Source organism: Erythrolamprus reginae, chromosome Z (assembly GCF_031021105.1).
Source record: "Erythrolamprus reginae isolate rEryReg1 chromosome Z, rEryReg1.hap1, whole genome shotgun sequence".
Taxonomy (NCBI): domain Eukaryota; kingdom Metazoa; phylum Chordata; class Lepidosauria; order Squamata; family Dipsadidae; genus Erythrolamprus; species Erythrolamprus reginae.
In genome coordinates this window covers 137,734,375-137,760,321 of record NC_091963.1, presented here as the reverse complement: position 1 = coordinate 137,760,321, position 25,947 = coordinate 137,734,375, and the positions used below count along the sequence as shown (strand labels likewise).

Genomic DNA, 25,947 nt, shown 5'->3' with positions numbered 1-25,947 from the left:
AGAGATTAGAACTGTCCCCACCCTCCTCGCCTTTCGTAAACTCCTTAAAACCCACCTCTGCCGTCAGGCATGGGGGAACTGAAACATCTCCCCCGGGCCTATACAGTTATGTATGGTATGCTTGTATGTATGTTTGCTTTTAATAATGGGGTTTTTAGTGTTTCTTTTAAATTATTAGATTTGTTATATATTGTTTATTATTGCTGTGAGCCGCCCTGAGTCTACGGAGAGGGGCGGCATACAAATCTAATAAATAAGTAAGTAAGTAAGTAAGTAAATAAATAAAATAAAATAAAATAAAATAAAATGAAATGAAATGAAATGAAATGAAATGAAATGAAATGAAATGAAATGAAATGAAATGAAATAAAATAAAATAATAAAGGACAGCCATTTGCAGCCCTACTGGAATGCTTGCGAGAGGAGGGCGCATTTGTGCGCCCACTCTTCAATTTTCTGCACATGCGCAGAGTCATGGGCCGAAGCCATCCCATTCGGGAGCCACCAGCTGAGCTGTGAGGAGCAGCAGCTGAGTTTCCAGCTGCTGTATGAGGAGGGAGAAGAGGAGCAGGAGGAGCAGCCACCTCCGGAAGTCAAGGAGGGCAACTCTAGGACCAGTCCCACTCCATGGAAAGGGCGGAGAGAGATCGTACCGGCCTGGAGGAGAAGAAACTTCCTGCTTCCCCAGGCACCCCCTGGCACCCGAGCCCCCCCTTCATTCCTCTTGCTGCCACTACTACAACGCCAGCAAATGTGAAAACGCAGGGCTGGGGAACTCTGCCAAAGTGGAGAAGTTGGCGCTGCTGTCCTCAGGCAACTCGGATGCGGAGGCAACAGATGGAGAAGCAGGCCCCCTCGGCTGCCAGCTCAGCCCAACCTGGTGGCCACCTCACCACAGCCCAGTCTGCTGCTCTGGCCGAATTCACAGTGAGTGATAACGAGGATGAGCCTGCTAGCCATAACGTGGGCTGCTAGCCGGATCACTAAATTGGGCTTGCGGGTGGTAGTGGGGCCAGCGCAATTTTGGTTCTGCAGCTGTGGAGGTAGCAAAATTGTGGAAGGAGCTGCAGGTGTGCCCATGTTTGGCCTTATAGAAGCAAAAAAACCCTCACTGAAATTCTGGTGCACCTGCGGTTCTGTGCGCAATTTTGCTACCTCCACAGCTGCAAAAGCAAAATCGCACGGGCCCCACTAGCACTCGCGAGCCGCCATGGCAAACCCAATTCAGTGTTCCGGCTAGCAGCCCACCCCTGGCTCCCAGCTGGGATGAACCACCACCACCACCGCGCGGGACCCAGCTCCGTGCCTGCCGGCTGGCTGTAACAACAGCAGCAGCAGAAGCACGCCGGTTAGTCCTACCCAGGAGCCACCAGTGGTAAGAAATCACCAGTAAAAAGAGCAGCTCATCAGGGAGATGATGTCGCTCCCACTTCGCCCATTTGCCAGGAAGGAGAGCAGCTCATCGAGGAGACTCTGGCAAGCAGGTGAAATGGGAGTGACGTCGTCTCCCCGATGAGCTTCTCTCCTTCCTAGGTAGGGCAGTGAGATTCAGCTGCTGCACATGCGCAGAAGCCAAATCTTGCATGCACACACGTGCACCACCAGCGGTGACAAAGCTGCATGCGCAGCTTCATTTCTGCCGGTGGAACGGCATTCCATGCCGTCCCCCTTGCTGCCCAACCCTGCCCCCCCTCATATTCTGCATGATGTGATACTCCTCCATCATGTCTCACCTTACCCTCTGCTTACGTTCTGAACACTGCAGACTTTCCTTGAACAGAAGCTGTTCTAACTCTCTAACCCCACTGACTGTCTTTTGCGGCAACATTTCCAGCAACTTGGACAGATGGTTGAAATGATGACCTTACACATGCAGGTCCCTTCCTCCAACCTCCCACGGGACCTGGCGAGAGAGCACTGGGCATCTCCAGTGTGTATTTATTTATTCATTTATTTATTCAATTTTTATGTCGCCCTTCTCCTTAGACTCAGGGCGGCTTACAACATGTTAGCAATAGCACTTCTTAACAGAGCTAGGCTATTGCCCCCACAGTCTGGGTCCTCATTTTACCCACCTCGGAAGGATGGAAGGCTGAGTCAACCTTGAGCCGGTGATGAGATTTGAACCGCTGACCTTCAGATCTATAGTCAGCTTCAGCGGCCTGCAGTACAGCACTCTACCTGCTGCGCCACCCCGGCTCTTGCTATGTATGAACGGCTGAGGACATATATGCAAGGGCCGCTAAAGAGGCTTTCACTCACTTTCATCTGGGTTAGGGGCAGCCAGGATGGCACTGTGCTGTTTCTTCACCAGCTCCACATCGTCTGAGAGCTTTTCAATGCAGCCACGGATTTCCTCCACCTGGATAACAAACAGAGAAGCATGCATCAATTCTCACTCCTATGGCTTGCTTTAAACCTCAGGAATTAGGGTAGGCGGAGATTTTCAGAGTTGCCACCAGAGTGACCAGTTCTCCTGGGGGGTTTTAAGAATCAGTTCCTGGGTTCATACTATTTAGCAGTGGCTGGTTCAATAAACATTTGCTTGGGTTCACAAAGGAGTCAAAAACAGAAATAATGAGATTTATGATAGCTGCAGCTGCAAAAATCCGTAAGATAAGCGCAAGTAGATTACAGAAAGTCCTTGGCTTATGGCCACAATTGTGGGACCAGAAGAAATTCCATTGGGAAACAAAGCAGTGGTTAAGTGAGTCCTGCCCAATTTTAGAAACTTTTTTGCCACAATTATTAAGTGAATCACATGGTTGTTAAGCAAATTCTGCTTTCACCGCTGACTTTGCCTTTCAGAAGCCAACTGGGAAGGTCACAAATGGCCCTTATATGATCCTGGGATGCTGAAAGACTTGTAAATACATATTGGTTGCCAAATACCCGACTTTTGATCATATGACCATGGGGATGCTGTAAAGGTCATATTTATTTATTATTAATTAAACTTCTATGCCACCCTTCTCAACCAACTGAAGGGGGCGTGTACCCTGAGTATTTATGTATGTATGTATGTATGTATGTATGTATGTATGTATGTATGTATGTATTTATTTATTTATTTATTTATTTATTTATTTATTAGATTTGTATGCTGCCCCTCTCCATAGACTCGGGGCGGCTAACAACAATAATGAAACAACATATAACAAATATAATATTTAAAATAATTAAAAGACCCTTATTTAAAAACCGGAATGTATACACAAACATACCATGCATAAATTGTATAGGCCTAGGGGAAAGGGAATATCTCAATTCCCCCATGCCTGAGGGTGGGGGCAATTTTGATCTCTGGGGGGAGTTGGTTCCAGAGAGTCGGGGCCGCTACAGAGAAGGCTCTTCCCCTGGGTCCCGCCAAACAACATTGTTTAGTTGACGGGACCTGGAGAAGGCCAACTCTGTGGGACCTAAGGGGCCGCTGGGATTCGTGCGTCAGAAGGCGGTCCCGGAGATATTCTGGTCCGATGCCATAAAGGGCTTTATAGGTCATAACCAACACTTTTAATTGTGACCGGAAACTGATCGGCAACCAATGCAGACTGCGAAGTGTTGGTGTAACATGGGCATATTTAGGGAAGCCCATGATTGTTCTCGCAGCTGCATTCTGCATGATCTGGAGTTTCCGAACACTTTTCAGAGGTAGCCCCATGTAGACAACATTACAGTAGTCATGCCTTGAGGTGATGAGGGCATGGCCCCCTGTGAGCAGTGACCTCCGGTCCAAATAGGGCCGCAACTGGTGCACCAGGCGAACCTGGGCAAACGCCCCTCTCACCACAGCTGAAAGATTTTTCTCTAATGTGAGCTGTGGATCGAGGAGGATGCCCAAGTTGTGGACCCTCTCTGAGGGGGTCAGTGATCCCCCCCCCAGGGTAATGGATGGACAGATGGAATTGTCCTTGGGAGGCAAAACCCACAGCCACTCCGTATTATCAGGGTTGAGTATGTACAAAGACCGGTCATGAGTCACTTTTTCAGCGCCCTTGTAACGTTGAACAATCACTAAATGAATTATTGTTAACTCAAGGATTATCTCTACATTATGGCATAAGGGAGAGTATGAATTTAGCCAGAGAGCCATCTAATGCTTGAAGCTGACTATACTGTCAGGAGAATGAAAAGACTAAGACAGGCCCAGAACATCCAACTGCAGCTATATACAGTTGGTTTTCTTTATTGCAAGCTACTCAATCCAGAGCTAGCCATGTTGGCTGGGAGTTTGAAAAACTGCAGTCCCAGTACCTCTAAAAAAGCAGCCCCAAGCCTTTTGGGCACCAGGGACCAGTTCTGTGGAGAGGTTTTTCCATAAAACGAAAGGGGCAGGGTTGCATGTGCTACCTCCATCCCATAAATGGGGCTTTGTTTGTTTATCCAGCCCAGTTTCTGGCATGTGGCAAACCAGTGCCATTCCATGGCCCAGAGAGGGTTGGGGACCCTTGCTTTAAAAGGTGTTAGGTTGGGGTGATATATTGTCCACCTTTCTCTGCAGAAGGTCCCATTATTGCAAGTTATCTCCCTGCTTCCTTCAGATGGTGGCCCACCAAGAACAAGATTTCATAATCTCCTCCGATAGGTAAGGAAGAAATGGCAGAAAAGTGCTGCTTCACTGCTCATAAGGAGCCACGCAGGAAACACAACTGGGAGATATTTCTTTTATAGGCAATTATTTAAAATTACTTGGTCAGAGATCATTTTTGTCCACAGAGGACATTCCAATGTATAGACAAAGAAACTATGGTTAGTCCTTGATTTACAACAGTTCATTTAATGACCATTTAAAGTTACACTGGCACTGGAAAATGACTGTCCTAAAGGTGCTTTTTCAAGAGACAATGGAACTTTCTGGTTTTTCTTTGAAGTTGTTTCGTTCTCATCGAAGAAACATCTTCAGGTCTCTCAGAGAAAAGTCTTCAAGGAAAAACAAAGAAATCTCAGTTGCCATTTGAAAAAGTACCTTTGGGACAACCATGACCTGGATGACTGAGATTCTTCATAGACCTTTAGCAATGACTTATGACCTCTTTTCACACCTATGACTATTGCAACATCCCATGTTTACCTGATCAAAATTTGGACACTTGGCAAGTGTCATGTATTTATGAGCATCCCAGGCTCATGTGATCCCCTATTGCGACCTTCTAACAAGCAAAGACAATGGGGAAGCCAAATTCACTTTATAACTGTGTTATTAATTTAACAACTGCAGTGATTCACTTAGCCACAGTGGCAAGAAAGGTCATGAAATAGGGCAAAAATCACTTAATAACTTTTTCTCTTAGCAATAGAAATTTTGAGCTCAGTTGGGATTACGAAGTCAAGGACTGTCTATGGTTGTGGAAGCTGTTTGGATCATTTGTAAAAACATACACACACTGTTAGTACAGGGTACATGTGTGTTAGGGTTTGCCATTGTAAACTGCATATTATAAACTGTACCAAACTTGTACTGTCACTTTAAATGCTACAGTTGCTACTGTAAAACTGTACTGTCACTTAAAGGGTTAATGTGCACTCAAAGAGTTAACATTTAATTGCAGAGTAAATGTTCAAGGCTATGTGGTCATTGAAGCTATAAAAGCTCATGATCGTGCCTGGACACTTCCTTGTTACTTTATATCTGCCTGAGATGGGGGAGTCATGTCCAAGCTCTGTGCTTGTAGAAGCTGCGTGCTTTATCTGTATTGTATAAGCTCTGTGCTTTATCTATATATTTTAGCTTTGTGCTTGTTATCTATATTCTGTATTGTTCTGTATTTGCTAAGTGCATATTTTGGATTGTTTATATTTTGTTTATATGTAAATAATACTTATTTAATTAAGTCTGTGTCTTGGCTTTATCACACATCCACGCTCTATTAAAATTCTCTGCTCGGTATTGTCGAAGATTTCATAGCATAGCTAACCGAAACAAGCCAACACACACAATCTCTTCTTTGGCTTAGTGCAGTGTTTCTCAAATAGTGGGGTGTGCCCCCTGGTGGGGCGCAGAACGATGCCAGGGTGGCGCGTGTGACCCTGGGGAACATGTATGATCCCTCTCAATCAATCCCCCCAGACAGGGAGTGTTTTCCCAGTTGCATGCTGCTCCGAGTCCGGAAGAGAAGGCGGCCAGGTGAGGCGGCTATGTAGGTTCTTGTTGTTCTTGGTGGGCACCAAGGTAGCCATGAACAGCACTGCTGGACAAAAAGGAGCATCCTCTGCAGCTGGGCAAAAGCTTCGAACAGCATCCTAAAGCCTCATTCATACTATTCGCTGTGAGTGCCCGGCAGAGGCAGCGCTTATGGGCCAGGCCAGTGACCCCAAAACATTGGCTTGATTAAGCTGGCCTGGACTCATGTCAAAAGAGGACCCTAACCATGGTAGCCTATACCTGTCTAACTGAAAACATGCTCCGCTGAGTTCAGTGTGATGTACTCTCAGATTAATTGAGTAGAGCAGCTTTTCCCAGCCAATAGTTTGCTTGCAATTTATAATAAATAATAAATATTAACACTAAAGTTTGGATTGGGTCCCAGATCTGAGAATTTAGAGGAGCGTGAAATGCTTGCTCTTTCCAGGGGTGTGTATGTAACAGAAAATAATTGAGAAGCACTGGGTTAGTGGAAGAGATGAGAAGGAGTGTATACATTCCCCCAGCGCATGCTGGGAATGCAAGGGCCCTTTTACTACCTAAGGAGCTCTCCTTAAGCTGAGTGAGCCATTTGCCTTGGCACAAGAAAACCCCTATGCCTCCTTCAAAAGAACAGCAAGCAGCAGGACCCTGGGGAAACCAAAACCAGGAAGGCTTAAGCAAGCTGGCTGCTGATGTCATCAAAAAGCGACATCCAGTGGAGGGAGGCAGATATACATTTAGAATTGGGATTATTAAAAATAGATTCTAGGGCATGGTTCTTATTCTCAGTGCGGTCATAAATACATACTGAGAGGAAGGTTTATTGGTGAAAGATGCTTACTCTTGCTACTGGTGCGGTAGCAGACTGCACACTGGTAGTGGCCACCAGATTGCGCAATTTGTGCACAACCACTCCAATGGCAGTCCTGCGGGTGCCACCATCTTTGTGCGCATGTGCAGAAGCAAAATCTTGCCAGAGGACGCACACACGAAAGAGATTTTGCCAATTTTTTGCTTCTGGGCATACACAGAAGCAAAAAATCACTGAAACTTCTCATGCGCATGTCCCCTTGCAAGATTTCAGTGCGTTTTTGCTTCCTGTGCATGTGCAGACGCAAAAGCACACTGGGGACGCATGCGCATAGTGTGGGCATACACACAACACAACCAAGGCTGTGCGTGCAGCCCACCGGTAGCAGCGATAGCAGCAATCAGCCCCTGCTGTGGGTGCCGCAAAGATTTGAGCTCCAGTTCAATAGTGGGCTTTTCTCAGGAGCTCCGTCAGGTTTAAAACCAGTAAAATGGGGGGAAAGTAGTGTTTTCTATTATTCCACATCAAGATTAGACTAAAAAGAGAACTTTTCCAAGAGAGGGTTGTGTTCCTGAGTATCTCTGTAGAAACATCTGAACAAAATATTGGGTTTTGTTTAAGCACCGGTAGTATAGTGTTCCCTCGATTTTCGCGGGTTCAAACTCCGCGAAAAGTCTATACCACGGTTTTTCAAAAATGTTAATTAAAAAATACTTCATGGGTTTTTCCCCTATAACATGGTTTTCCCCACCTGATGACGTCATATGTCATTTCCAAACTTTTGTTTGCCTTTAATAAATATTTTTTTAAATAAACTTTAATAAATAAACATGGTGAGTAATAATCTAAATGGTTGCTAAGGGAATGGGAAATTGCAATTTAGGGGTTTAAAGTGTTAAGGGAAGGCTTGTGATACTATTCATAGCCAAAAATAGTGTATTTACTTCCGCATCTCTACTTTGCGGAAATTCGACTTTCGTGGGCGGTCTCGGAACGCATCCCCCGCGAAAATCGAGGGAACACTGTACTTTACTTACAACTGTTCATTTAGTGACTGTTCAAAGTTACAAACAAAGTTCAAAGTTACAACAGCACTGAAAAAAGTGATTTAGGGATGTTTTTCATCCATACGACCCTTGCGGCATCCCAATGGCCATGCAATCCAAGTTCAGATGATTGACAACTGACTCATATTTAGGATGGCTGCAGTGTCCCTGGTCATGTGCCCATCTTTTACGACTCTCAGAGAAGCAAAATCAATGGGGAAGCCAGATTCACTTACTAACTGCATTGTTACTAATCTAACAACTGCAATGATGCACTCACCCACTGTGGCAAGAAAAGTTGTAAAAGGTTGCAAAATTCTCGCTAACAAATGTCTCACTTAGTAATTGGAATTTGGGGCTCAATTGTGATTGTAACTTGAGGATTAACTGTATTTCTCTTTCTATTCCATTTGGAAAGAAGGGGGACTATTGAACTGGGAAAGGGGTTATTGTGAAGGTTGCATTCCCTTACAACTAATATTCTGGTGAGATGGATCCATATCAGAGATGGGTTGCTCCTGATTTGGACCAGTTCCCCTTTGCCAAACCGGGAGCAATCATTAGCTACACCCCTGAACCAGCTCTAATGGCAGCGCCTAGGCCACCGCCATCTTGTTTTTGTTTCTTTGCGTGCGTAGTAGCTGTTTTTTGCTTCTGTGTGGTGCAGGAGGAAGCAAACCAGCGGTGAGGTAAATTAGATCCATATCCATTATTAACTTCTCCTTTCCTATGTATTCCAGTACGTCATTTCATCCATACAATTCTCTTCATATTTGAAGAAACTCAGACACAAAACCAGAGGCTGTAAACTCAAAGGTCCTTTTTTTCCAAAAGGCTAATGGACTTTGGGTTTTTTTCCCCTCTTTCACTTCTCATTCAAGACGTTTCTTCAGTTCAGAAGCTTCTTGAATGAGAAGTAGAATGGTTTCAAAGGAAAATTTAAAAAAAACAAGAAAGTCCAGCTTCGTTTTGGAAAAAGCGCAACGTTGGATAATTGACAATCTCCATAGACACATAAATGTATAAATGCAAAAGAGAGAGAAGGGGAGTAGTGGTGGTGGTGGTGAAGGGGAGGGATGTGATGGTTGGGGGGGTAGATACCTGTCCATATTTTTCACCTGTCAGTGAAATTCAAATTCTTGTCTTAGGAGATTCTCAGTCATCCAGGTCATGATTGTACAAAAAGTGTTTTTTTCAAAAGTCACCTGGACTTTTTTTTTTCTTGACATTTCACTTCTCATCCAAGAAGTTTCTTCAGTTCTGACAAGGAATATAAATCCTTCCATCCTCCACCATTCTGTCAGAACTGAAGAAGCTTCTTGGATGAGATGAGAAGGGAAACATCTCCAAAGAAAAACAAAATTCAGTTGCCTTTTGCAAAAGCATCTTTGGGACCTTGAAAGTATTGAAAAGCTCAACATGGATTATTCTATTAGAGAGCGGCAGTAACCTTAACGCATCACTAGAGGGTAGTGTGCAAAGGGACTTGAACCATGTTTGTGAGTTGATTTTAAGAAGCCCTGTCCAAGGTCCTGAAATATTCTGCTTTGGCTCATAAACCGCTTAGCATTCTTTCAACTGAATCATTACATCAACACTGATGGGGTTTCCTTCCATGGTGCATTTGACACGTTAGTGGATCCAATCAGCATTTGATACGTCAGCCTAACATGAGGAACGTATGAGACTGAGAGGCATGTTTGCCTAAATCCAGGTCAACAAGCCGCTGTTCCTATGATGTAATTTCAAAGAGCAAAATTTATCCAGACTATAAGACTCCAGAATGTAATCATAGATGTCCTTTGGGAACAGAGCCAGACATGCATACACCAATTTCACAATTCCTATCCCTGCATTTCTCCATCTCTAGCACCTGTACATTATGGAGGCTGCACAGTAGCATTAAAAGATGCTTTTGCATATTAAATACCTGCCATTTGAGGACAGGCTGGCTTAATGTGTGTGAGGGAAAGGTGTCTTGAGAAATGAAAGAAATGCAGGGAGGACTGAGATACTCTCACCTATAATTTCCCCATTTATTTCCCCATCTTTAATTGAGTCTCCATCAGTATGGGAGGTTGTTTTTTTTTTTAATTTAAAAGAATGCAAAAGTTTATCTGGATTTAAAGACACAGCTTGCTTCCATCCAATAAACATGCTGGAAAATGTATTTCCTAGCTTTCCAGTCTGAAAATTGAACCATTCCTGAGATAATGAAAGAAAACTCTTCCACCTGCATCCTAATTAACTTGTGAACCCAAGAAGAAAAGTCCTCTGCTGCTAGAATCAGGGAGACTTCATGCTTTGGAGTGTTCTTTAGAAACTGAACCAAATATGGACCTGCCAGGTCTCTGCAATGCATTGCACTGCCAGAACCCAGTTAGCAGAATAAAATTCATTTCACTTATTCGCTGTCGCAAGCTACAAATACCAAATTTGATTTTTAGAGTCAAACGTTATTGATTCAGACAGCTGTAGCTTCCACTTTCCACGAGGCTAGTTTCTTTACTTTGTGAGTTTGGAATTATGGCAGAAAGTTATTCTGGTCGTAAGTTGAGGCATGACCTTTTTTTAACCTTTTTTTTTTTTTGGTGATAGTTAAGCAAATGTCACGGTGCCTAAGCAAATAGATTTTCCAGAGACTGGAAACTGTCCAAACACCCACCCACCCCATTACAAATCATGGCTATATGACCATGAGGTGCTAAAATCTCTTTGAAGGTGGGCCAGTGGTCAAATGCCTCAAATAGAATCATGTAATTGGGAAAGGGGTACAACAATTGTAACTTCAAAACAAAGTCATAAGTAGTTCTGGAGTTGTGTGTTGTAACTGTGACTGGCTATTAAGTGACTGGTCATAAGCTGAAGACTGCCTTTACGCAGATAGGTTGAAAAATATATGACTAAAGCCAGGTTTCATTTTAGAAGCCATAAGTGTGTGTGTGAACATGTATGAGGCAGGCCTCCATATTCACCAGTCTGTGATGAAAACCAAATAAATAATAAATTAGCAGCCTGTAAAGATCAAATGAGATCTGCAACAATCAACTAAAATTCTGTAACAGTGGCCACTAGTAGCCCTTGTTTGAAAGGCTTCCAGAACATCTATATTCAAAAGTTACCTGCATCTGAACAGGAAAGTTCATTCTACTAAAACTTAAAATTCCAATCTGATCAAATGTTTTCTTTTGTCTATTGCTTTCTTGAGATATAAATTTAATATACATTTGTGACTCTAAATTGAATTATCTTCTTTCTTTGATAACTAGTAATTATAAAAGAGAGAGCAGAAAGGCAGGCAAATAGATATTCTCACTGAAATATTAATTATTGTTAGAAAAAGGCATTTCTGACAAATTTGTTAAATATAAACAATATGCCCATTGTGAATATATTGACTCAGTTCTTACAATCAGAATATCTTTTTTTGCAAAAAAAAACCCACTTCAATGCTAACTTTCATCTTACCTGCTCAAAGAATTCATCCATGAAGTGGTCTCGATCCACATGTACCACTTCTTCCTCATCATCACTGTCTTTGGCCTATTCAAAAAACAGAATTGATACAGATTAGATTATAATTGAGCTCTGCTTATAAGAAACAGGGATCCTTGCTCTGTTGCTTGCTTCAAACATTAGTACAGTGGTACCTCATCTTACGAACGCCTCTTCTAACGAACTTTTCAAGATACGAACCCGGTGTTTAAGATTTTTTTGCCTCTTCTTCCGAACTATTTTCACCTTACGAACCCAAGCAGCTGCTGCTGGGATGAAGGGGTTTCTTTTTTTCCCCTTTCTTGAAGAAAGAAAAGGGAGGGGCAGCTTGGAGGAGTAAAGATTTTGCATGCTTGCAAGGGCACTGAAACGGTGTCTTTTGAAGAAAGAAAAGGGAGGGGCAGCTTGGAGGAGTAAAGATTTTGCATGCTTGCAAGGGCACTGAAACGGTGTCTTTTTAAGAAAGAAAAGGGAGGGGCAGCTTGGAGGAGTAAAGATTTTGCATGCTTGCAAAGGTACTGAAATGGTGTCTTTTTAAGAAAGAAAAGGGAGGGGCGCCCCACTTGCCTTTCTTCCTTCCCACTCACCCTTTAGCCTAGCCTTGCTTCTTCCACCCGCCCCTTTTAGCTGCTCCTCTCCGCCCTCTGTTCGCCTCCCTTCTAAAGTTTGGGATTTTCCTGAAGGATTTGCAGGCATTATTTGCTTTTACATTGATTCCTATGGGAAACATTGTTTCATCTTACGAACTTTTCACCTTACGAACCTCCTCCTGGAACCAATTAAGTTCATATGATGAGGTACCACTGTACAGTGATCCCCCGTTTATTGCGTCCCCGACCATTGCGAACAGGGTACTTCGCGATTTTTCAACCCGGAAGTCAAAATACCATCTACGCATGCGTGCCCTTTTTTTTTTCTATGGGCACGCATGCGTAGATGGCAACTGGGAGATCAGCTGCTGGACGGCTTCCCTGTGTCTTCCCCCTCTTGCTGGCATCAGCGAGGAGTTTCCCCACCGCCCACGCAAACTCCTCGCTGCCGCTCGCCCGCCCTTCGCCTGCCCACGCCGTTCGCTCCCCCTCATGCTGGCGGGAGGGCGAGAAGCCCTCCCCAGCACCCGCTCGCCCGCCCTTCGCCGCTCGCCCGCCCTTCGCCCTGGCGGAGAAATTCCAGCCCCCATCTGGTCCCGCCCGATCCTCCTCCCTGAGGCAGCTCGCCCTCCCATGGCCGCTTCCTCCACCCTCCATCGCAAGCCCTCGCCACCGCAGCCAACACGCGCTGCGATCTTCAAGCCCGGCTCCTTTCGGCCCAGCATCCCGGGCCAAGCAGCTGCCTTCCGTGACTGAGCCTGGCTGGCCCGGAAGATCGTAGCGCGCGTTGGCTGCAGCGGCGAGCGAAGCCAAGCCGGCAGCAATGTCGCCGCCGCTGCAGCCAATGCGCGCTACGATCTTCCGGGCCAGCCAGGCTCAGTCACGGAAGGCAGTCGCTTGGCCCGGGATGCTGGGCCGAGAGGAGCCGGGCTTGATCCGCTGAGCCTGGCTGGCCCGGAAGATCGTAGCGCGCGTTGGCTGCAGCGGTGGCGACATTGCTGCCGGCTTGGCTTCGCTCGCTCGCCGCTGAGGAGCCGAAGATTGGGGGGCGGCGCGGTGAGCGAAGCCAAGCCGGCAGCAATGTCGCCACCGCTGCAGCCAACGCGCGCTACGATCTTCCGGGCCAGCCAGGCTCAGTCACGGAAGGCAGTCGCTTGGCCCGGGATGCTGGGCCGAGAGGAGCCGGGCTTGATCCGCTGAGCCTGGCTGGCCCGGAAGATCGTAGCGCGCGTTGGCTGCAGCGGTGGCGACATTGCTGCCGGCTTGGCTTCGCTCGCTCGCCGCTGAGGAGCCGAAGATTGGGGGGCGGCGCGGCGAGCGAAGCCAAGCCAGCAGCAATGTCGCCACCGCTGCAGCCAACGCGCGCTACGATCTTCCGGGCCAGCCAGGCTCAGTCACGGAAGGCAGTCGCTTGGCCTGGGATGCTGGGCCGAGAGGAGCCGGGCTTGATCCGCTGAGCCTGGCTGGCCCGGAAGATCGTAGCGCGCGTCGGCTGCAGCGGTGGCGACATTGCCGCCGGCTTGGCTTCGCTCGCTCGCCGCTGAGGAGCCGAAGATTGGGGGGCGGCGCGGCGAGCGAAGCCAAGCCGGCAGCAATGTCGCTGCCGCTGCAGCCAACGCGCGCTATGATCTTCCGGGCCAGCCAGGCTCAGTCACGGAAGGCAGCCGCTTGGCCCGGTATGCTGGGCCGAGAGGAGCCGGGCTTGATCCGCTGAGCCTGGCTGGCCCGGAAGATCGTAGCGCGCGTTGGCTGCAGCGGCGGCGACATTGCTGCCGGCTTGGCTTCGCTCGCTCGCTCACCGCTGAGGAGCCGAAGATTGGGGGCGGCGCGGCTCTTTTAAAACATCGTCGCCGACATGGGGGCTTGCTAGCACCCCCCCAAACCCGGGTTGGGGGTTCGGGGGGGTGCTAGCGAGCCCCCCATGTCTGCGGCGATGTTTTAAAATAGCCGCGCCGCCCCCCAATCTTCGGCTCCTCGCTAGCGCTGCGGAAGTTTAAAACACCATCTGCACATGCGCAGATGGTGTTTTTACTTCCGCAGCGCTACTTCGCGAAAACCCGCTCGTTGCGGGGGGTCCTGGAACGGAACCCTCGCAACGAGCGGGGGATCACTGTATATATATAGTGGTAGTGTAAATGTTAGGAAATGAAATGCCATTTCTTGGGAGTAACAAGTAAAATCCCAATTTTTCAAGACAGAAATACAGAGGAAGAATATTTAAAACTTTGGATCAAATTAGAATATTGTCCTCCCTGGTGGCTTAACAGTGTTTGCAAAAGTTGGCAGATTTCAGTTGTTTTCTCCATGTTCCCTGAAAGGAATTAAATCTTAGTGCCATGTGTGAAGAATTTCTGGCTATTATTTCCAATTTTCTGCTTTCCTTTTCTTTAACGCATTTTAACACTTAACCCATAGACACCAGTTCTAGAATCTGCTGATTTATCTAAATTTAATCAGCATCTTCATGTTCACTTTAAGGTTCTTTACATATACAAAAATAATGATCGCCCACACCAAAAATCCCAACACAATAGAATTAACAATGCTATGCAAGAAGAAATATTGTGAGAATATTTACTTATTTTGTCTACGTATTGGCAGCATACATAGATATAACACTGTTTATATACATGATATGGGTTCTAATAAGAGGGAAACATTAGGACAGGGATGGTAGGCATGCTGGTGCATTTATGCACGCCCCCTATAATGGGTTATTTTAATATTTTTCCATTGTTGCATAAATCTCATGAAATTTGGGGCATAGTTGGGGTTTTTTTAATTCTTTCAAGAAAATGATAGTGCCCACACATCATGTGAAATCACACTAAAATGTGACCTGAAATATTATAATTAGTTTTTGCCCCCACATAGCTAAGGCACCCAACCGAAAGACCTAATTTCTGAAAACAAGCATTTTCATGCTTCTTAACAAAAGCTTGTAATGTGAAATCTGCCATATTTTAACAGCAGAAACCCAAGACAATCCAGACTCCAGTTGGATGCATTAATATGATTGGCAGAGCAAAACCTAGGAAAACAGCCAGGAAATCAAAGCACATCCAACTACACAGGCAGATGGGAATGTACTATATATCCAATAAAAATATATTTCCAGACAAACTTTGCAATGAGAAAGATAGAGACTCTGGAAGCAGCTAGTCATATTTACAAAACAGGATAGAGATTCATTCATGCTAAAACATCCAAAAAATCAGGGAAGAGAGGTTGTTATTATTTGATGTTTTGGGTGCATATTAGTCACAGCTTATTTATGTCTTCCTTTTAATGACAACATGCAGCATAATATTAAGCATAATAATAAATTCACCATCATGTTGAGCTTAAATTGGAGGAAGTGATGCTGAAGAAATTGGCTATCGCTTTCTTAGAGAAATGCTTCTGAATTCCCCACTCTAGCCTGCATCCCTGGGATCCCCCAATGGTCTGCCATCCAGGTCCTCACAAAATTTGACCCTGTCCTGTGTTTCCAGAATCATTTGCTGTCACAAGAATAAATGCAGTAACTGTCAGGTGCAAGAATCAGGACCATCAGTTAGATTGCAGCATAGAAGATTTACTCCAGCCTACACATAAGAATCTGGTTAACAAAAGTTTGAAGCTAAATTGGCACCAGATAAAGGTCAATGGAATTGGCACCAGATAAAGGTCAATGGAGGATTGAACTTGGAGTGCTTGTGGAAATGCAACAACTCCAAGCTGATGATATGTTTAACTCTGTCATCCCCAACACTGCCTGCTTTTCTCCTACAGCAACCAACACTCCACAGTCTGCATTGGTTGCTGATCAGTTTCCGGTCACAATTCAAAGTGTTGGTTATGATATATAAAGCCCTTCATGGCATCGGACCAGAATATCTCCGGGACCGCCTTCTGCCGCACAAATCGCAGCGACCGATTAGGTCCCACAGAGTTGGCCTTCTCCGGGTCCCGTAGACGAAATAATGTCGTCTGGTGGGACCCAGAGGAAGATCCTTCTCTGTGGTGGCCCCACCCTCTGGAATCAACTCTCCCTGGAGATCAGGACTGCCCCCATCCACCTTGCCTTTCGCAAACTCCTTAAAACCCACCTCTGCCATCAGGCATGGGGAAATTGATTCCCCTGGGCCGTTCCGTTTTATGCATGGTTTGTCTGGGATGTATCACTGTTTTTATATTAAAGATTTTAAACTGTTTTTTAATCATTGGATTTGTACTGTGTTTTGTTGTTGTGAGCCACTCCAAGTCTCCGGAGAGGAGTGGCATACAAATCTAATTAATAATAATAATAATAATAATAATAATAATAATAATAATAATAACCATCAATACAAGACTGTAACTGACTATGTACAAAACTTAATGTATTTGAGCTTAGATATTAAATTCTTCATTACCTCCCAAACATATATATACACATACACCACTGGGTAGACTTAACCCCTGGCAATTTACGATCTAGAAAATTAAGGGAGAATTAGCAGATCTGTTCATAGATGGGACAGGAGACCAGCCTGCTGGAAGCAGCAAAAATTTGTAGCTTAGCTGCTAAAAGGGGGGAAAATCATCCTTCCATCATTCTAACCTTTAAAGCTTCATTTATCTTCTAGGAAAGAGTTGGGGAAAAGCCATAACAGTCCTCCTGTCTGCCTCTATTTTTCCAGCCTGAGACTGAATTCATAAGACATATGAAATCCACCACTTCACTTATAGTTCACCAAAACCTGTACATTGATTGACATTTTAATGAATTTAAAACAAGAGGATGTTACTGTACAGGTGTGTGACTGGAGAATCATATTATATGTGTTTCACTGCAAAAGGCACATTGATGGGGGTCAAGATGGTGATGCCAAAACGATGGGATGAAAGCCCCATTTCTTCACTTGTGCCCACCTGTTGGGATTACAATATTAAGAACTCTGTCTAGGAATCCCAAAATGTTTAACCCTAAAATATCATAAAGCTGCTGGGTTGAAGAAATTCTCTTTGAAGGGTTTGTTCTAGATATAGCCACCAAAGTTGAAAATTCACAGCCCTCTGGATTTTTATAGAGTGGCAACCAGCAGAGCAGCCATCACCCTTTAATACAATATAGAATGGAGGAAGAAAGGGGGTGAAAAGGATTATTCAGCATTTACAGGGAGTTTTTGACTTACAATAGCTTGTTTAGTGACCATTCAAAGTTACAATGGTACTGACAAAGTAACTTATGAAATTTTTAATACTTACAACCATTGGAGCATCCCCATGGTCTTGTGATCAAAATTCAGACAGTTGGAAACTGAACTCACAAGTATGACTGCTGTAGTGTCATGGGATCATGGGATCCCCTTTTTTGCAAAATCTTCTGACAAGCAAAGTTATTGGGGAAGCCAGATTGACTTAACAACCATGTTATTAACTTAACAACTACAGTGATTCACTTAATAAACTATGGAAAGAAAGGTCAGAAAACAGGACGAGACTCACCTAACAAATATCTCGCCTAGCAATGGAAATTTTGAGCTTCGTTGTGATCTTAAGTCAAGGACTAACTGTATTTATTCTCTAATCAAGAATATATATCAATGGTTCTCAACCTGGGGGTCAGGGAGCCCTTTGGGGGTCGAATGGCCATTTCACAGGGGTCGCCTAAGACCAAGGGAAAAGACAAATCTCCCATGGTGTTAGGAACTAAAGCTTGTATTCTGGCACCCTGGAGCATATTTTTACAATCCGACCAATCAGGCGTTTACAGTGGGAGTGTCCCTCTGACCTTCTTGCCAATCAACCTAAAGTTCTGTTTGGAGAATTGGCGCTAAACTTATGGTTGGGGGTCCCCACTACATGAGGAACTGCATTAAAAGCTTGTGACATTAGAAAGATTGAGAACCTTTATAGGCTGAATTTATAGGTGACATTAGAAAGGTTGAGAACCTATATAGGCTGAATTTGTCATCCTCCTCCCCAAAAAAATGTAAAATAAAAATCATCCTAGGTGATAGCCACATTTTCCATTAACCAGCATTTTCTCCTTGTCCACTAGTGCTTGGCACTAAAAAAACAATTAGAATTGTTACAGACCCTTTGGGGAAAATAACCGACAAGGAACCTTGAAAGTAACTGCGATGGGCAGCAACTAGATATTGCTGTATGACAAATGCCTTTCATTTTCTGTTTGCTTTAGCAGCCTTATTTTATTTTTATTTCTTTTATTCTGTCTCCCAGCATTGTCTCGTAGAGCCTAGGAAAGCCACCTTCTTGCCGCATCCTATGCCAACAAGCCCCACCTCACCCAACTATTACTAAGTCTTGATCCCCTTCATTTGCATATGATAATTCTATCGCAAACCTATTGGCTCTTTCAAATTATTTCTCCACCAGACTGTATGGTTGGCTGTCTCATTCACGATTGGCCGTTCTCCAAATTTCTTTGAATTAGCTCTTCACATTACTTTTGGCTGGTTACGGTAATTAAGCTATCTTAAGTCTGAATTCCTGACATCCTCTTAGTCCCAAGTTATTGGTTGCTTCGCTGGCTAGTTTGCATCATGGCCAAGACAGACCAAGGTCATCTTGTGGAACAGATGGGTGACCCTATCATACAAACAGACCATCCATCTCTGACAATGGCCATCAGAAGCAGCTGAGGAGGGGGCACTTATGAGTCTATCTATCTGCTGTCAATCAATTGGTGAATGTTGGCAGTCTTAAGAGTTTGAGAACACTCTGCTCATGATGCTATCTCGCTCCGGTTTCAAGAATTCAAGGAATGCTGCTAAGAAAAGCTACCGGAATGACCAAACGGAATCTGATTATATTCCAAAAGGCATTTCTGCCAGGAACGATAGGCGTGAGGTCTTCCCTTCGAGGATGAGATGCAATTTGCTGATGATGCAGAGAAGGGAGGTTTCAATACTGTATATCTTTCGTTTAAGGATCAAGCTCTGGGTGCTAACTGCAGATAATAGAAATAGATTTGAATCCCTCTTTGCATCCCACTTCCCAGCAGTATTTCCCATCAGGCTACTCAAGCGTTCCTCGGATAGTCTAGAGGGGGCAAAGACCCACTCATCTGGAATCATTGTGTAGGGGGAAATGCTTCTCTGGATGTGAGTGGTTTCAGACATAGATGGGAATCGATCTGAGTCAATTAGGTTACTAAAAGAATGCACAAGCACACACTAAGCACGTGGGTATAACTGATAATGTGGAATGGAGTTTTCCTCCAAGACATCCTTGCAGACTTGATCTGTGCTTTTCGCCTCCCCCTCTCCCCCCAGACATCCTTTGCAAACTCTCACGCATAATAAAAGTCCACCCTGCCTTATTTCCATGCGTGGCTGCTCCTGCAGTTTGTCCTTCCCGATGTGATTGACTTCTTCCAATTTCCCTTCTTTGCATGACTCAAAACCTCACACCACCTTATTCCTCCAAGAGTGACTGGCTATCTAGCCTATCCGATTCTCTCCATACGGAGTGACTAAGCTCTTTTCTAGCCAATAAGAGGATGCTAGTAGAAGTCGGGTACAAGATTGGTAGCAATGCTCACTAGATGGAGTGGGGTGGGGTGAGGGAGGGGGTAATTACATAATTTATGATTGCCCATTTTTTTTTGTGCCTCTCCTCCTGCCTGAATAAGAGCAGGGAAGAAAGAAATTCAGAATGAAAAACTTTGACTCCCTCTAGCTAATTCACTGTGGGGGAAATGAAGCTGCCAACAGTAGTTATCCTGCAGATTGCCTATTGATATGGTCACTCAAGAGTCAGCATGGCACATAATTAATAAAACCTCAAAGTTATGGACTTGGAACAGAAAATGTCACAGAGAGGGACAGAACTTGTGGGAGATAGAGTTAAAAATACAATCTGTCTGGCAAGGAAAGGAATGATTGGGGCTAAAAAAAAACCCTCAAAAACAGAAGGTTGTATAGTCAGCATTCCAATTCAGGAACCTGTGTGTGTGTGTGTGTGTGTGCACGCACGCTGGGTCTCGCTACCCCAAATTTTGCAGAAGAGAGAAGAGAAGGTTAAGAGGAAAGAGATAATCTGACGCCAGCCTTCCCATGCTTCCTTTATATAAGTATGGGCTGGTTTGTTAAAAGGTAGAATGGCTGAACGCCAGGATCCAGGGGTCCTAGCTGAAGCTGTAGGAAATGGGACTTGAGCCCAGGAAAACCAACGAGGAGAAAAGGCATCTTGATGCCCTCCTAAAGAGTTGCAGCAGCAATAGATGAATTGGAATCTGGAGAGATTATTACAATTAGCATTAATCTTGCACATGGCAGGCAGAGAGCACAGACTACAGGCAACCGCCGTAGTTGGTATTCCCCATCTTCTATTCTCCTCCTCTAGCTGAAGAAAATCAGTGACAAAATAACAGGCTAAAAAAAGATGCTGCTATTCAAATGCTGAGCCAGTGACTTTAATGGCCTATGCACAGCTCCTTCCCATCTCCGCCCTGACTCTCTAGCTTCATCAGCTCTCACAAACCCGTCTGATTGCCGAAGATGAAAAGCAAGGCCGATCTCTTCATCCTGCCTGACCTGTTCCTCATTTACAATCATGATAGTCTCTACTTGGTGTTCTGTCTGGGTCCCCCCAGACGCCAACACCAACCAAAAAGAATAGCCAGACACACTGGTAAAAAGCAAAGGCAGTTTATATAATTCAAAGCAAACACAGGTAACAAAAACTGTTCTTACAGACAGGAACACTATGAAGCTTCACAGAGGTTTCACGAAGGCCAGGCAATAAAACAGGATTCTTGCTGGCAAAACCAACGCTGGAGATAATAAAACCCACGGCTCCCCCAAGTCTTCCAGACTTCTAGGCCACAAGCCAAGATCAGAGACGCCGAGAATCGAAGCAAGGTCACAGGACTCCCAGTTGATAACTCTCCACAAGACTGTAAGGGCGGGCCTGCCTTTTCAACCCTGCTGAGGAGAACCACACCCAAACCCAGCTGTTGCCAATTCAGGGATGGAAATACCTTTCTAATTGGCCCCGTCTTTGAGCTGCTCGTCGCTGCCTCATGTCTATTATAGCCTGTGCGTCTTCATCCAATGAATCCAGGCTACTAGCTGGGGAGAGCCCCCCTCCCCGGGGGGTCTCAGGCTGCTCTCCCTCCTCCTCTTCCTGACGTTCCTCTCCCCCGTCTGCCTGGTCCTCCCCCTCCTGTTCACTGTCCTCCTCCTCTGGGCATGGATCCGGCAGAGATCCAGCCGGTCCCTGAGGAGCCTCAGGCTGAATCACAACACTTGGCGTCTGCAAAATATGTGGAAGCTCGGAAAGGTAGGACTTGACTTTCCCAGATGGTACTATAGGTGGTAGAGGACTGTAAAAGAAGTCAGTCACATCAAAAACTATTTCCCACAACTGATTTAGATCCTTGTTGGCAATGTCAACACCCAGCTTGCATATCCAAATAAAAGTCTAGTATCATTTCATTTCTGAAAAGCTGACTGTTTGTTGAACACATTGCATGGTCATGGTGAGGCAATTCTAACTTTGACGTTCTCACACACCACTCAGCTCACAATATTAAAAAACGAATTCCCCAGCCCAATCCCTAGGCTTCTACATAGACCAGTGTTTTTCAACCAGTGTGCCGCGAGACATGGTCAGGTGTGCCACGAAGCTCAGAGAGAAAGAAAGCAAGAGAGAGAGAGAAAGCAAGAGAGAAAGAAAGCAAGAGAGAGAGAGAGAAAGAAAGCAAGAGAGAGAAAGAAAGCAAGAGAAAGAGGGAGGGAAGGAGAGAGAGAAAGACATAGAGGGAGGGAGGGAGGGAGAAAGAGAGCAAAAAAGAGAGGAAGGAAGAAAGAGAAAGAAAGAGGGATGGAGAGAGAGAAAGAAAGAGGAAGGAAGGGAGAGAAAGAGGGAGGGAGAAAGAAATAGAGTGAAGGGGAGGAAGAGAGAGAGAGAGATCTTTTTTGTCCAAACTTTTTTTAGCCGCCCCCCACCCCCACTCAATGTGCCCCAGGGTTTCGTAAATGTAAAAAATGTCCTGCGACTCAAAAAAGGTTGAAAATCACTGACATAGACCATGTAAACAAGTTATCCTTTTTATGGGAACCACATGCCTTCTTCTTCATACCTGCTAAGGCATCCTTGAAAAGCTTCCAGCCTCTCCCAAGCTTCAGTGGAACTGTAGTAGTTTAGTTTCTCCAACTAACTCATTCGTAATACTCACCAATCCCCCACCTTTACAGTAATGGTAAGTTGAAGTGAAGAAGCATTTAGCTGCCAATGTTTCACCCTTGCCAGGCAAAAGCAACACACACTTAGAAACCAAAAGTCAAAATAACTGCATTAAACCAATGACATGACATTGAGGCAGTGGTGTGATCTTGGTAACTAATACAGGAAATAGTATAAGGGCTGACTAGATGGACCATGGGGTCTTATTCTGCTGTCAGTCTTCTATGTTTCTAATGTAGAACAGAAAGAAGAAAAGTAGGATGAGTGTTGAATGCAAAGAGATGGGAAGGTGGAAATATATTCCTGTGAGGAAAGTGAAAAGAGTTTGCTTCCCTATCACAGAAACTGATTCGTTTTCCATTTGTGGAACTTCTAGGGGAAATGTCTATGGAGATTTTTAGTCCTCCAGGTCCCAAAGGACCTTTTTCCCCCCAAAAGGCAACTGGACTTTTAGGTTTTTCTCTGAAGACATTTTGCTTCTCATTCAAGAAGCTTCTTCAGTTCTGACTGGATGATGGGAAATGGAAGGAGTTATATTCTTTGCAGACAGTTGGTCATCCAAATAATGCAAATGACCAGCTTGTCTGCAAAGCATCTAACTCCTTCCATTTCCCCAATCCAGTCAGAACTGAAGAAGCTTCTTGGATGAGAAGTGAAATGTCTTCAAAGAAAAAAACAAGAAATTCCAGTTGCCTCTTGAAAAAGTACCTTGGGGACCTCTTCTAGAGTAGAATTTCTCAATCTTGGCCATTTTAAGATGTGTGGATGTTAACTCCCAAAATTCTCCAGCCAGAGTCCTCCACACATCTTACAGTTTCGGAGACTGAGAAACTCTTTTGAGATACCTTTCACTGATTCCTTGAAGGTAAATCAGCTCAGAACAAAGGGCCTTCAGAACTTCAGTCCCTGCGGTGATCCACCTCTCATTAAATCATCACTTCAAGATCATAAAAAATAAACAATGAGCAAGCCAAAGTGCTTTCAGCAATGGAAAACCCAACTGGCACTCCTTAGCAGTTGGTAAACTAACACTAAATTAAACAATTGTCAATTTATCAGTGTTTGATGCTGTCCCAAACAGGAAGGTTGAAACAAATAACACACAGGTTCGATGCTTTGGAGAAATGGTTATCCTTGATGCCAGAATGCACCTTGGAATGTGTGGCTAAAAAGTCAAGTCATGTTATTCATTTGTAGTGGTTTTGAAATGCTTTTCTAAAAAATGCTATGCTTTTCTGAAATGTATAGGATGTTTTGGCCCCCAGAGTCAAGTTGTTTGGGTTGGGCAGTTTTATAAATCTACTACATTAATAAATAAATAAGTGGGATGAGATTTCGGTTCAGCAAACAAGGCCTAGACAATCTATATCTCTTTTTAAACAAAATGTTTTTAAATGAGAAAGCACATGATAATCTTTCCCTAGGTTTCTTTTAAGAATATTTCAAAAATAAGAGCGTGGATGGATATAAAAATAGCCATGTTGGTGCTCAAAAAATCTTTTTCTTCCTCTCTATCTAAAATGGCTGTATGCATGCATGCATGCATGCATGCATGCATGCATGTATGTAGGCATGCATGCATGTTCCAGCATAACTCTAAAATGCCTTGAGCAATTTCAACCAAAGTTGGTACACATATGATTTACTATCTGGTGACAAATACTGTGGGGGGTAAGACACCCTTAACATCCCTAGGGGTGGGCTTTTGGAACAACAATCATGTTCCGTACACTGGGCTTAGCTGAAAAGGCCTAGGCCTCCCTTACACAGTAGGCCTATGAAGGGTGCTAGATTAGGCCTGTACAGAGGCCTTTGATTGAGTGTGGTATGGCCCAAGCAGATCACCCACCCCACCTCATTGTGATGGGCCAATCTCACAAGGAACAGCTTTGGCCTGTGTTCCCAGGATCGTCCTTCGCCCCATCTCAAGCCTAGACCTCCCTCACGCATTAAGCGAAGGGAGCCTTTTATTAGGCCAGTACAGAGGCCTTTCATTGAGTGCACCATGGCCTAAGCGGATCATTCACTCCCACCTCACAGCTTCAGCCCGTGTACCCAGGACCCGCCCCAACTCGTGTGAATGATGGGACCACCCCAATCCGGGCAAAACAGGTATGGAGAAGACCCGGCCTATTTCAGCAGGGGTGGTGGAGGCATAACATGGGCCATCTCAGGGATTTATGTTCCAGTCCCAGGCCCAGTTTGAGGAAATGATAAAATAGGTGGTGGCAGAGGCAGGTGGGTGGTGCTTCTAAATCCACCAGCTGTTCCACATGTTCCGTAAATGGATTTGAACAAGATCTTTATACTTTTAAAACTCTGTAAATAAAATTGCTTTGATTTGACACTCTAGATACAATTCACTCCTTTTCCCATCTAATACAAGATTGGGGTAAATAAATACCCGGGCAACTCCTGATAATTAGCTAGTATCATATAAAATGGATCTTCTCCGGGTCCCGTCAACTAAAGAATGTCGCTTGGCGGGACCCAGGGGAAGAGCCTTCTCTGTGGCGGCCCAGGCCCTCTGGAACCAACTCCCCCCAAATATTAGAATTGCCCCCACCCTCCTTGCCTTTCGTAAGCTGCTTAAAACCCACCTCTGCCATCAGGCATGGGGGAATTGAAACCCTCTTCCCCCTAGGCCTTTACAATTCTATGCATGGTATGTATGTATGTATGTATGTTTGGGTTTTTTTATATTAATGGATTTTTAATTGTTTCTAACATCAGACTACTACTTTACACTGCTTTATTGTTGCTGTTAGCCGCCCCGAGTCTCCGGAGAGGGGCAGCATACAATCCAATAAATAAATAAATAAAATAAATAAATAAAATGCACGAAATTAATCTATATGGTTGGGCTCGTATTACACACTTTTAAGTAGGTTATTTTCTATATTTGCACCATAAATTGTACCCTAAACTAACCAACAACCAATTTTGGGCAATACTCCAATGGGGTCTCTAAAATTGGGAACTTTAAGACTTGAGGAATTGGAGGAGTTAAAGTTTCTAAGTTTGGAGACCCCTGCTCTAAAGCCCAAAAGAAAACAACAGTCAAACTTAGCATATCAGAGAAATCAGCTGTTTGGTTTTTAATCAACCTGCTTAAACATGTTATATGAACTTAGACCATATGGGCATAGATAAATTTGACAAGGCTGAATTTTTCAGAGAAGAGCTGACTCACATCTGCCGGGTTTTGCCTGTAGGATGCAGCTGTAAGGGTTCTCCTCATACATTATTCATGGAGACAATGGTGAGTCCCCAAAAGACGGTTCTTTCATGTACAGAGCATTCTCCCTAAAAGAACCCTTGAAATTCCCCAGCGACCCCAACCCATACAATGCTTCTAGTCTCACAGGCAAAGAGTCTGCCAAGCAAGAGATGCCAAAAGGTTCTTCTAACGAGAGAAAGGGTGAAAGCAGCAGCTGAAACCAGAAGGAAAGTGTTCTTCTTCCTTTGCAAGACATGGATGATGGAGACACAGAATATTCTTCAAGTAATTTCTAATGAAAAGAAGGCCTACGGGTGACATGAAAGCAGCGTTCCAAAATTTGAGGAGTCGTGGGGGTCAACCCACTTTCCAAGCACCAAAAGGCAAGACAATTGACTGCGAGAGGAAACTTGGAGTCTTGGTGGACAACCAACTAAATATGAGCCAGCAATGTGCAGCAGCAGCAAAAAAAAAAAGGT

General features: G+C 44.6%; 1 protein-coding gene across 2 annotated transcripts in view; it reads right to left on the bottom strand.

Moving 5' to 3' along the window:
* STX1B (syntaxin 1B) overlaps nucleotides 1–25,947 on the bottom strand; it is an 89,232-nt gene that overhangs the window by 26,154 nt on the left and 37,131 nt on the right. For both annotated transcript variants that reach the window (XM_070729693.1, XM_070729692.1), the window contains exons 2-3: nucleotides 11,450–11,524; nucleotides 2,263–2,362 (exon numbers count right to left, since the gene is read on the bottom strand). In XM_070729693.1, the coding sequence (XP_070585794.1) occupies nucleotides 2,263–2,362; nucleotides 11,450–11,524 (175 nt within the window). The remainder of the gene's footprint in view (nucleotides 1–2,262; nucleotides 2,363–11,449; nucleotides 11,525–25,947) is intronic.